The sequence below is a fragment of the Dermacentor andersoni genome, chromosome 7, assembly GCF_023375885.2.
Source record: "Dermacentor andersoni chromosome 7, qqDerAnde1_hic_scaffold, whole genome shotgun sequence".
In the NCBI taxonomy this organism is placed as follows: Eukaryota; Metazoa; Arthropoda; class Arachnida; order Ixodida; family Ixodidae; genus Dermacentor; species Dermacentor andersoni.
In genome coordinates, this window is record NC_092820.1 from 150,027,317 (window position 1) to 150,040,384 (window position 13,068).

Sequence of the window (13,068 nt, forward strand, 5' to 3'; positions counted from 1 at the left end):
CCACTTCCAGTGTTTCGCTACCTATCGTAAACTGCTGTTCTCTTCCGAGACTGTTAAACAGTACTTTAGTTTTCTGCAGATTAATTTTCAGACCCACCCTTCTGCTTTGTCTCTCCAGGTCAGTGAGCATGCATTGCAATTGGTCTCCTGAGTTACTAAGCAAGGCAATATCATCAGCGAATCGCAAGTTGCTAAGGTATTCTCCATCAACTTTTATCCCCAATTCTTCCCACTCCAGGCCTCTGAATACCTCCTGTAAACATGCTGTGAATAGCATTGGAGATATCGTATCTCCCTGTCTGACGCCTTTCTTTATAGGGATTTTGTTGCTTTCTTTGTGGAGGACTACGGTGGCTGTGGAGCCGCTATAGATATCTTCCAGTATTTTTACATATGGCTCATCTACCCCCTGATTCCGTAATGCCTCCATGACTGCTGAGGTTTCGACTGAATCAAACGCTTTCTCGTAATCAATGAAAGCTATATATAAGGGTTGGTTATATTCTGCACATTTCTCTATCACTTGATTGATAGTGTGAATATGGTCTATTGTTGAGTAGCCTTTACGGAATCCTGCCTGGTCCTTTGGTTGACAGAAGTCTAAGGTGTTCCTGATTCTATTTGCGATTACCTTAGTAAATACTTTGTAGGCAACGGACAGTAAGCTGATCGGTCTATAATTTTTCAAGTCTTTGGCGTCCCCTTTCTTATGGATTAGGATTATGTTAGCGTTCTTCCAAGATTCCGGTACGCTCGAGGTTATGAGGCATTGCGTATACAGGGTGGCCAGTTTCTCTAGAACAATCTGACCACCATCCTTCAACAAATCTGCTGTTACCTGATCCTCCCCAGCTGCCTTCCCCCTTTGCATAGCTCCTAAGGCTTTCTTTACTTCTTCTGGCGTTACCTGTGGGATTTCGAATTCCTCTAGGCTATTCTCTCTTCCACTATCGTCGTGGGTGCCACTGGTACTGTATAAATCTCTATAGAACTCCTCAGCCACTTGTACTATCTCGTCCATATTAGTAACGATATTGCCGGCTTTGTCTCTTAACGCACACATCTGATTCTTGCCTATTCCTAGTTTCTTCTTCACTGTTTTTAGGCTTCCTCCTTTCCTGAGAGCCTGTTCAATTCTATCCATATTATAGTTCCTGATGTCCGCTGTCTTACGCTTGTTGATTAACTTAGAAAGTTCTGCCAGTTCTATTCTAGCTGTAGGATTAGAGGCTTTCATACATTGGCGTTTCTTGATCAGATCTTTCGTCTCCTGCGATAGCTTACTGGTTTCCTGTCTAACGGCGTTACCACCGACTTCTATTGCGCACTCCTTGATGATGCCCATGAGATTGTCGTTCATTGCTTCAACACTAAGGTCCTCTTCCTGAGTTAAAGCCGAATACCTGTTCTGTAGTTTGATCCGGAATTCCTCTAGTTTCCCTCTTACCGCTAACTCATTGATTGGCTTCTTGTGTACCAGTTTCTTTCGTTCCCTTCTCAAGTCTAGGCTAATTCGAGTTCTTACCATCCTGTGGTCACTGCAGCGTACCTTGCCGAGCACGTCTACATCTTGAATGATGCCAGGGTTCGCGCAGAGTATGAAGTCGATTTCATTTCTAGTCTCACCATTCGGGCTCCTCCACGTCCACTTTCGGCTAACCCGCTTGCGGAAAAAGGTATTCATTATACGCATATTATTCTGTTCTGCAAACTCTACTAATAATTCTCCTCTGCTATTCCTAGAGCCTATGCCATATTCCCCCACTGACTTGTCTCCAGCCTGCTTCTTGCCTACCCTGGCATTGAAGTCGCCCATCAGTATAGTGTATTTTGTTTTGACTTTACCCATCGCCGATTCTACGTCTTCATAAAAGCTTTCGACTTCCTGGTCATCATGACTAGATGTAGGAGCGTAGACCTGTACAACCTTCATTTTGCACCTCTTATTAAGTTTCACAACAAGACATGCCACCCTCTCGTTAATGCTATAGAATTCCTGTATGTTACCAGCTATTTCCTTATTAATCAGGAATCCGACTCCTAGTTCTCGTCTCTCCGCTAAGCCCCGGTAACACAGTACATGCCCGCTTTTTAGCACTGTATATGCTTCCTTTGTCCTCCTAACCTCACTGAGTCCTATTATATCCCATTTACTACCCTCTAATTCCTCCAATAACACTGCTAGACTCGCCTCACTAGATAGCGTTCTAACGTTAAACGTTGCCAGGTTCAGATTCCAATGGCGGCCTGTCCGGAGCCAGGTATTCTTAGCACCCTCTGCAGCGTCACAGATCTGACCGCCGCCGTGGTCAGTTGCTTCGCGGCTGCTGGGGACTGAGGGCCGGGGTTCGATTGTTGTATTCATATAGGAGGTTGTGGCCGAGTACTGCACCAGGGTGGCCAATCCTGCTCTGGTGAGAGAGTGCGTTACCGGTTCTGGTCACCGGGATCAGGCCGCACTCCAGGCCTGTTTGTGCAATTTTCTCAACACACGGTTTTTTTTTTTTGTATTTTCCGGTGGAGAATAGCGCGGCACCGGGATTTGAATCACGGTCCTCTTGCACTGGAGACGGATACTCTACCGTCCCCGTAGGAGTTAAATTAAAAATTAATTTATGGGGTTTTACGTGACAAAACCACTTTCTGATTATGCACGCCGTAGTGGAGGACTCCGAAAATTTCGACCACCTGGGGTTCTTTAACGTGCACTTAATTCTAAGTACACGGGTGTTTTCGCATTTCGCCCCCATCGAAATGCGGCCGCCGTGGTCGGGGTCCGATCCCGCGACCTCGTGCTCAGCAGTCTAACACCATAACCACTGAGCAACCACGGCGGGTCCCGCAGGAGTTGTACGCCTCATTTAACCTACAGTGGTGCCCTACTTGGTCAGTCAAGGTGGACCAATCTGAGCTCGGTTATACCGCATGGATGGCACTCGGCTAGAGAACCTCGTATTTATGACCTGCACATGTGAGGCCATACATATTTGAAGATATATATATCTATTTTTTTTTTTAGGAGGGTTCCCGTACAGTGATAAAATAAAGGAAAAGACATTAAAAGAAAGAAAAAAGAGAAAGAAAAAGGGGCGGAAAAAAAAAAAAAGGAACATAACAGGTGATTTGAACTCGTGACCCTTCGATGTTGCCCGGAAAGATAGCTCAGTCGGTTGGTTCGTCAGGACCCAGGCTACTTTCAAGCGCCACAGCTCCTCCTCCGAGCCTCACACTTACGTGGAAAGAGACTCATGTTGTCCGCGATAGTCGGTTCCGAGTAGTTGGAAGGCATACTTTCTAGGAAAAATGGCCGTTCAAGGAGAAGAGCGAACTCGAGCGGCTTTAGAGGCTAGGAAAACTGCCTTAAAATATTTAGACTTGAGGGAAAGCTTCGTTAACAAACTATAACACGGCAATCAGCACTCGAATACGACGAGAGAAATTACTGAGACGTGGAAAATTCCCTTGAAAAAAATCTGGTTTGCTAGACAAATGCTCGTATGTATTGAACCTCTTAAAAGATGAGGGGTGAAATATGCGCTCACCGAGAGGGCATCTTCAGCACGAGACATCCACAAGGCACCTTACAGAGATGTGGAGAGCTTCGCGGCCGGAACGAAGCATCCCTTCTCCGCCGGCCAAGAGGGGGAAACGTGCTTTCCGATCGCTCAAGGTTGCGCGGACAACGCATAGCTCTAGCGTCTAGGAAAAGCTTAACCAGGTGCGATGGCGGCACGCATAGCGTGGGAAGCTAGCCGCCAGAATAACTATACCAAGGACTGCTGCTGATGAGGGCGAAGTACCTTCGTGTAATTATAATAACCCTAATAAGACTACTTTCGAAAAAAAAAAGGAAACGGCCCAGAGGGCTATACTACGAGAGCTATGACTGATAGTTTTCTATATATATATATATATATATATATATATATATATATATATATATTCATCTCATCTATGGTATCGCATTCGCGCGCTGTTTCTTTGTCTCTGCGTGTAGTACAGTTAAGAGAGCCAGTTTAAGGGCGGAGAAGAAGAAAGAAGAGAAAAGCAAAAACTGCAGCGCCGTGGTTTTAAAGCGCACCCGTGGTAGAGAAACGGAATGCGATATAAGCGTGCGTAGCCATGATACGCACACGACAAACTGCCTTAAAATATTTAGACTTGAGGGAAAGCTTCGTTAGCAAACGATAGCACGGCAATCAGCACTCGAATATAATTATAACCCTAATACTAATTGTAAATATTCATCTCATCTATGGGATCTAATGCGCGCGCTGTTTCTTTGTCTCTGCGTGTAGTAGTTGAGAGAGCCAGTTTAAGGGCGGAGAAGAAGAAAGAAAAGAAAAGCAAAAACTGCAGCGCCGTGGTTTTAAAGCGCAGCCGTGGTAGAGAAACGGAATGCGATATAAGCGTGCGTAGCTACGATACGCACACGACAAACTGCCTTAAAATATTTAGACTTGAGGGAAAGCTTCGTTAGCAAACGATAGCACGGCAATCAGCACTCGAATATAATTTTAACCCTAATACTAATTGTAAATATTCATCTCATCTGTGGGATCTAATGCGCGCGCTGTTGCTTTGTCTCTGCGTGTAGTAGTTGAGAGAGCCAGTTTAAGGGCAGAGTAGTTGGAAGGCATACTTTCTAGGAAAAATGGCCGCTCAAGGAGAAGAGCGAACTCGAGCGGCTTTAGAGGCTAGGAAAACTGCCTTAAAATATTTAGACTTGAGGGAAAGCTTCGTTAACAAACTATAACACGGCAATCAGCACTCGAATACGACGAGAGAAATTACTGAGACGTGGAAAATTCCCTTGAAAAAAATCTGGTTTGCTAGACAAATGCTCGTATGTATTGAACCTCTTAAAAGATGAGGGGTGAAATATGCGCTCACCGAGAGGGCATCTTCAGCACGAGACATCCACAAGGCACCTTACAGAGATGTGGAGAGCTTCGCGGCCGGAACGAAGCATCCCTTCTCCGCCGGCCAAGAGGGGGAAACGTGCTTTCCGATCGCTCAAGGTTGCGCGGACAACGCATAGCTCTAGCGTCTAGGAAAAGCTTAACCAGGTGCGATGGCGGCACGCATAGCGTGGGAAGCTAGCCGCCAGAATAACTATACCAAGGACTGCTGCTGATGAGGGCGAAGTACCTTCGTGTAATTATAATAACCCTAATAAGACTACTTTCGAAAAAAAAAAGGAAACGGCCCAGAGGGCTATACTACGAGAGCTATGACTGATAGTTTTCTATATATATATATATATATATATATATATATATATATATATATTCATCTCATCTATGGGATCGCATTCGCGCGCTGTTTCTTTGTCTCTGCGTGTAGTACAGTTAAGAGAGCCAGTTTAAGGGCGGAGAAGAAGAAAGAAGAGAAAAGCAACAACTGCAGCGCCGTGGTTTTAAAGCGCACCCGTGGTAGAGAAACGGAATGCGATATAAGCGTGCGTAGCCATGATACGCACACGACAAACTGCCTTAAAATATTTAGACTTGAGGGAAAGCTTCGTTAGCAAACGATAGCACGGCAATCAGCACTCGAATATAATTATAACCCTAATACTAATTGTAAATATTCATCTCATCTATGGGATCTAATGCGCGCGCTGTTTCTTTGTCTCTGCGTGTAGTAGTTGAGAGAGCCAGTTTAAGGGCGGAGAAGAAGAAAGAAAAGAAAAGCAAAAACTGCAGCGCCGTGGTTTTAAAGCGCAGCCGTGGTAGAGAAACGGAATGCGATATAAGCGTGCGTAGCTACGATACGCACACGACAAACTGCCTTAAAATATTTAGACTTGAGGGAAAGCTTCGTTAGCAAACGATAGCACGGCAATCAGCACTCGAATATAATTTTAACCCTAATACTAATTGTAAATATTCATCTCATCTGTGGGATCTAATGCGCGCGCTGTTGCTTTGTCTCTGCGTGTAGTAGTTGAGAGAGCCAGTTTAAGGGCAGAGTAGTTGGAAGGCATACTTTCTAGGAAAAATGGCCGCTCAAGGAGAAGAGCGAACTCGAGCGGCTTTAGAGGCTAGGAAAACTGCCTTAAAATATTTAGACTTGAGGGAAAGCTTCGTTAACAAACTATAACACGGCAATCAGCACTCGAATACGACGAGAGAAATTACTGAGACGTGGAAAATTCCCTTGAAAAAAATCTGGTTTGCTAGACAAATGCTCGTATGTATTGAACCTCTTAAAAGATGAGGGGTGAAATATGCGCTCACCGAGAGGGCATCTTCAGCACGAGACATCCACAAGGCACCTTACAGAGATGTGGAGAGCTTCGCGGCCGGAACGAAGCATCCCTTCTCCGCCGGCCAAGAGGGGGAAACGTGCTTTCCGATCGCTCAAGGTTGCGCGGACAACGCATAGCTCTAGCGTCTAGGAAAAGCTTAACCAGGTGCGATGGCGGCACGCATAGCGTGGGAAGCTAGCCGCCAGAATAACTATACCAAGGACTGCTGCTGATGAGGGCGAAGTACCTTCGTGTAATTATAATAACCCTAATAAGACTACTTTCGAAAAAAAAAAGGAAACGGCCCAGAGGGCTATACTACGAGAGCTATGACTGATAGTTTTCTATATATATATATATATATATATATATATATATATATATTCATCTCATCTATGGGATCGCATTCGCGCGCTGTTTCTTTGTCTCTGCGTGTAGTACAGTTAAGAGAGCCAGTTTAAGGGCGGAGAAGAAGAAAGAAGAGAAAAGCAACAACTGCAGCGCCGTGGTTTTAAAGCGCACCCGTGGTAGAGAAACGGAATGCGATATAAGCGTGCGTAGCCATGATACGCACACGACAAACTGCCTTAAAATATTTAGACTTGAGGGAAAGCTTCGTTAGCAAACGATAGCACGGCAATCAGCACTCGAATATAATTATAACCCTAATACTAATTGTAAATATTCATCTCATCTATGGGATCTAATGCGCGCGCTGTTTCTTTGTCTCTGCGTGTAGTAGTTGAGAGAGCCAGTTTAAGGGCGGAGAAGAAGAAAGAAAAGAAAAGCAAAAACTGCAGCGCCGTGGTTTTAAAGCGCAGCCGTGGTAGAGAAACGGAATGCGATATAAGCGTGCGTAGCTACGATACGCACACGACAAACTGCCTTAAAATATTTAGACTTGAGGGAAAGCTTCGTTAGCAAACGATAGCACGGCAATCAGCACTCGAATATAATTTTAACCCTAATACTAATTGTAAATATTCATCTCATCTGTGGGATCTAATGCGCGCGCTGTTGCTTTGTCTCTGCGTGTAGTAGTTGAGAGAGCCAGTTTAAGGGCAGAGTAGTTGGAAGGCATACTTTCTAGGAAAAATGGCCGCTCAAGGAGAAGAGCGAACTCGAGCGGCTTTAGAGGCTAGGAAAACTGCCTTAAAATATTTAGACTTGAGGGAAAGCTTCGTTAACAAACTATAACACGGCAATCAGCACTCGAATACGACGAGAGAAATTACTGAGACGTGGAAAATTCCCTTGAAAAAAATCTGGTTTGCTAGACAAATGCTCGTATGTATTGAACCTCTTAAAAGATGAGGGGTGAAATATGCGCTCACCGAGAGGGCATCTTCAGCACGAGACATCCACAAGGCACCTTACAGAGATGTGGAGAGCTTCGCGGCCGGAACGAAGCATCCCTTCTCCGCCGGCCAAGAGGGGGAAACGTGCTTTCCGATCGCTCAAGGTTGCGCGGACAACGCATAGCTCTAGCGTCTAGGAAAAGCTTAACCAGGTGCGATGGCGGCACGCATAGCGTGGGAAGCTAGCCGCCAGAATAACTATACCAAGGACTGCTGCTGATGAGGGCGAAGTACCTTCGTGTAATTATAATAACCCTAATAAGACTACTTTCGAAAAAAAAAAGGAAACGGCCCAGAGGGCTATACTACGAGAGCTATGACTGATAGTTTTCTATATATATATATATATATATATATATATATATATAGATATATATATATATTCATCTCATCTATGGGATCGCATTCGCGCGCTGTTTCTTTGTCTCTGCGTGTAGTACAGTTAAGAGAGCCAGTTTAAGGGCGGAGAAGAAGAAAGAAGAGAAAAGCAAAAACTGCAGCGCCGTGGTTTTAAAGCGCACCCGTGGTAGAGAAACGGAATGCGATATAAGCGTGCGTAGCCATGATACGCACACGACAAACTGCCTTAAAATATTTAGACTTGAGGGAAAGCTTCGTTAGCAAACGATAGCACGGCAATCAGCACTCGAATATAATTATAACCCTAATACTAATTGTAAATATTCATCTCATCTATGGGATCTAATGCGCGCGCTGTTTCTTTGTCTCTGCGTGTAGTAGTTGAGAGAGCCAGTTTAAGGGCGGAGAAGAAGAAAGAAAAGAAAAGCAAAAACTGCAGCGCCGTGGTTTTAAAGCGCAGCCGTGGTAGAGAAACGGAATGCGATATAAGCGTGCGTAGCTACGATACGCACACGACAAACTGCCTTAAAATATTTAGACTTGAGGGAAAGCTTCGTTAGCAAACGATAGCACGGCAATCAGCACTCGAATATAATTTTAACCCTAATACTAATTGTAAATATTCATCTCATCTGTGGGATCTAATGCGCGCGCTGTTGCTTTGTCTCTGCGTGTAGTAGTTGAGAGAGCCAGTTTAAGGGCAGAGTAGTTGGAAGGCATACTTTCTAGGAAAAATGGCCGCTCAAGGAGAAGAGCGAACTCGAGCGGCTTTAGAGGCTAGGAAAACTGCCTTAAAATATTTAGACTTGAGGGAAAGCTTCGTTACGAATATTAACGAATATTACGGCTAAAAAACTGCGGTTATCAGCTCGGCGACAAGTCGTACTGCGTACAGCCGAATGCGTGCGCCGCGAACCCGGTTAGAAAGAACCTTCCTTGCGAGTGCGACTTCTGTACAATAGCCACACCAGTCTTGTAAATATTCTTTTTTCCTGCCTGTATTTCTTTAGGTAAGTAAGCGATCTTCAGAGGGAAGTTCGCTTGTCTCCTGGCTGAGCCACTTTGACGAGCCGCCGTATTCTATTAACCTCTTCTAGCCTGTTTTCGCAATTCAGCGACATTTATGGACCGTGGCACGCTTTCCAAATCGCCGCAGATCAGACCGTTTGTTTTTGACCTCAATCCTTGTGTCGCAGGTCAAGCATTACTTTGATAAATCGAATAATTCTTCACAACTAAAAGCTGCCGTCTTTGTGCATATACACATGGTAAGAAAGGTTTCCGGGTCTTCGGAAATGTGGAATTACGTGTTGTTTATAATTACACGATGGCTGAGGTAGTCACCAATCGGTATAAATAATGAAAATTCCGGCAGTGCGTAAAAATGGAAAATGCCGCACATTTGCCAAGTGTAGTCTAGACTAACTGACAAATTTATCGGCTTTGTAGTATCCCTTAAAACCAACATTGAGCGCTTTTAGACATAGCACCCGATCCATTCCAACTCTACTCCGCAATCTCGAGCTCCCATTCCTAGTGTTTGAAAATGTGGAATGATTCTGCATTCCTAAGTCCGCAACTCTGGCCGACAAAGCAACTTTTACTGTTCTAACGTCACATAAAAGTGCCAAGCTATCGCAGCCTGTAGCAAGCTGAGCTAGAGCGAATGCTCGAGGGTCGGGCTGGCTTGTTGTGCGACAAAGTAGGCCAGTCTTTAACCTAACCTCCTCCTGTCGTGACGGCTCAAGCAGCGGCCTGATTAAGGCCACCAATGAGCCTGACGCTGTCGCATGCGACGTGGTCCGTACTATAGATTGTTCCATGCTGACTGGTGCCAACGAGAGACTGGTTCGAGCTCCCGCTAGACAACTTCATCGAACAAGTGTTATAGTCAACAAACGAACGCTCCCTGATACCTCGCGGGACGGAAAGGTGTCAGGGAGACAGACAGCCGGGCAGACCTGACGTGGAAGAGCTGGGCGTGTTGATGTCGCCGTGCGCGTCTACCCAGATGAGCGCCACCTCCGAGTCCGTGGAATTGGCGTGTCCGCTGACGCTGCCGATGGACAAGCTGTGGTCTCCGCCCAGGTTCAGCGAGACTCGGCCCGAGCGAAGCACCTTTGCCACGGCGTCTCGTACCTGCGACACCAAGCAGTGCGGCGTAGTTCGGGGTGTGCAGGGAGAGAGAAGCGGGGGGTGGTAGCAGGGCATTGCGCATATTAACACAGAAAATTTAACACAGAAGGGGGGGAGGGAGGCACGTGTCCGTGTGCCACCCCCTGGATAAGCCCCATATGTGTTCACTAGAACTCCTTGAGAGAGGTTCTATAGCCTCCCGGGACGTTCAAAGCCGACGCAGGTCGAAACTGCGGCGGTTCACCGAAGAACGGCCAACAACGCAGCAGCCTACGTCAGAGTCCAGAATTTTCTCTTGAAGCATAATTATGAAGAGTTGTAAATGTTGCCTTGAGTATATGTAACCCGAATTGTTAACTTCGTTGCGAGGTTTATTTGCTTCTAATAAAACAAACAAGCCAGCGCCCCGGTGTAACCAAGATTGGTTAACTAAACTTTTTTTTTCTTTGATTACTGGCTTTAAGGTCAGCGTTGCAAACGGTAGTACTGGAGGAGGACGCCACAGGACGCGAGATCAATGAATGCGGTTTGAAAGTCGCCATCCGTCGATAAGATATCCGCCGACGAAAAATTCACGTTTTCGCACCTCTATATATACGTAAACTGGGCGAATGAAGGGCGCCTGAAAGAACTACACAGTCTGTGCTTCCCGCCTCGTTTTGCTTCTGTGCATCAATGGATTGACCGGGCTGTGCAAGCCTCTTATCATTTTTATCTCCAGAAGACCATGTCTCGGCGATCGTAAGGTCGATCCGTCGTCACAGGTCATCACCTGCTCATATTCCACGGAATCTTGTCTACCGTCGCCAAGACATGGTCCCATGGGATACGAGCGGTTGATGACGTGCGATGACGGACCGAACGTGGCTGAGCTGGTCACTATTAATATTATTATTATTTGTTTTGAAAACATATATACATTTAACAGGAAAGGAAAAGCGAGGAGCAGGCTGGCAACTGCCACCGGAAGCGGCACAACGCCTGCCTACTCTTCGGAAGGGAGGTGACAGCAACGCAGAAATGGAAGATAGGAAGGAGGGGAGGAAAGAGACAGCAACATGAAAATCTAAAATAATAAAGTATAACACACAGTAGAGACCAGACACAGTAGGGCCGGTCACTGAAGGTCACGCAACGACAGAGTGGTAAATAGAAGAAATAGTATCGACGCTATACAAACGTGAACCTAACTCAGTTAATTCGAGAAAAGTAAGTAGAGCGCCATGAGCCTGATCACGTCGACACGCACAACCCCTGGGGTACAAACGTTCGTCGACTGTCGTACACCGCAGGCCAAGGAGATGATAGTCTCTCATTAGCGACATGCGCTGCGCACTGAAAGCGAGGCAGTCAATATCAGGAGCTGAAGTACACGATGTACTGGCCATACGTCCTTGTCTGTACAAACGTTCGCGCACGTTCACGCAGCCAACCCTGCCAAAAAAGCCAAGAAATGTTCGAGAAAAACTTTATGGCTTTTTTGGCAGGGTTATTATCGGCAGGAAGCGATTATTTGTCCAAACTTTTTGAACTCGCATTGAGATTGGATATTATCGGTAGATGCTTTCTACCGGGCGAAAGAAAATTATCCTCTTTCTCGTCACGAAATTTCGTGCGCGCACAGCGTGCTAAATCATCGAAAGTCTCACGTTCTTGTTGGTCTGTCCCACGACGTCCGACTCGATCGCGCCGCAGTCGGTGACGTTGGGCTCGCCTTCGACGCGAACGTCGCCGAGGTCCTCGACCTTGTGACCTGCGGCAGAAGGTCATGAGCTATCGTATTGGAATGGCGGACTCACCAACGTGCGCTAAGTGCAAGTGTGAAGAGACCATCAGTCATCTTCTGTGCCACTGTTCTCGCTTTGATAACCAACGTCAGACTCTCCAGTGTGCCTTGAATAGACTGTACGACAGGCCATTTACAGAAGCAACGATCTTGGGAGCCTGGCCTCACAGTTCATTAGCCCAGAAAGCAGTTCGAGCGCTTCTTCACTACCTGAAAGCAACAGACTTGAGTGCCCGACTATAGACATCCTACACCTAACTTCGTGCATGTGAAAGTGCGGTATACTCATGTATTCTCTCTCACTTTTTCACTCCGTATTCCCCTCCCCACGTGTAGGGTAGCAAACTAGGCTCAGTCTGGTTAACCTCCCTGCCTTTCCTTCTTCCTCTCTCTCTCTCTCTCTCTCTCTCTCTCTCTCTCTCTCAGGAGCACACCCACAGCCTCCCATCTTGGAGGCTATGGCACAACGTTCTAGTCCTTCCTCACGGCCTGTTGAGCACGTGCGCGCAGAAGCTCGAGCAAGAGCAACAATTAAGCAACGGGCAACGCGACTTCGAATACTCCGCCCATTACAGACTTGGCGTGACAATGTTCCAGAATGTGTCACTCCACCAAGGAATAACTGAAGTGTTTGGTGACTACGGGGTGCCTTTAAAGGAAAATTTATCTCTACATTCTCATTATCATTATCACCATCAGCAGCCTGTTTTACAACTGCTGCAGAATGAAGGTCATCTTATAATCGATCTTCACTTAATCGCTGCGCTCTGCTGTGTTGGCCGATTTCATCGGCTAACGCCTGCAAATTTTGAATTTTGTATTCTCAAGCACCACCTTATCGTCTGACTTCGTCGATGGCGTTTCTCTCTCTCTCTCTCTCTCTCTCTCTCTCTCTATATATATATATATATATATATATATATATATATATATATATATATATATATATATATATATATACTTTTTTTCAATATGAAGTCCGTATGGACATTGAAGGCTCTCTATGGACATGGTATGTACACAATGCCGTGGATTTATGGTGTTTCACATCTTGTTGCCTAACGTCTGCATGATAGTCTACAGTTATTCTGCAAGTCTGCGCAGAAATAAATAATTAATTGAAGGAAACAGACATGTTGACGACTTTCAGAGCTGTATAGAGTACCAGGAACCCT

At 45.8% G+C, this 13,068-nt stretch overlaps 1 protein-coding gene across 2 annotated transcripts in view; it reads right to left on the reverse strand.

The window, feature by feature from the left end:
* Positions 1-13,068, reverse strand: part of LOC126533605 (arginase-1-like) — a 55,498-nt gene that overhangs the window by 15,927 nt on the left and 26,503 nt on the right. The window contains exons 4-5 of one of the 2 annotated variants that reach the window (XM_050180769.2): positions 11,757-11,860; positions 9,933-10,110 (exon numbers count right to left, since the gene is read on the reverse strand). The exons of the other annotated variant lie outside the window; for it this stretch is intronic. Coding sequence (XP_050036726.1) covers positions 9,933-10,110; positions 11,757-11,860 — 282 coding nt within the window. The remainder of the gene's footprint in view (positions 1-9,932; positions 10,111-11,756; positions 11,861-13,068) is intronic. 2 annotated transcript variants of the gene reach the window in all.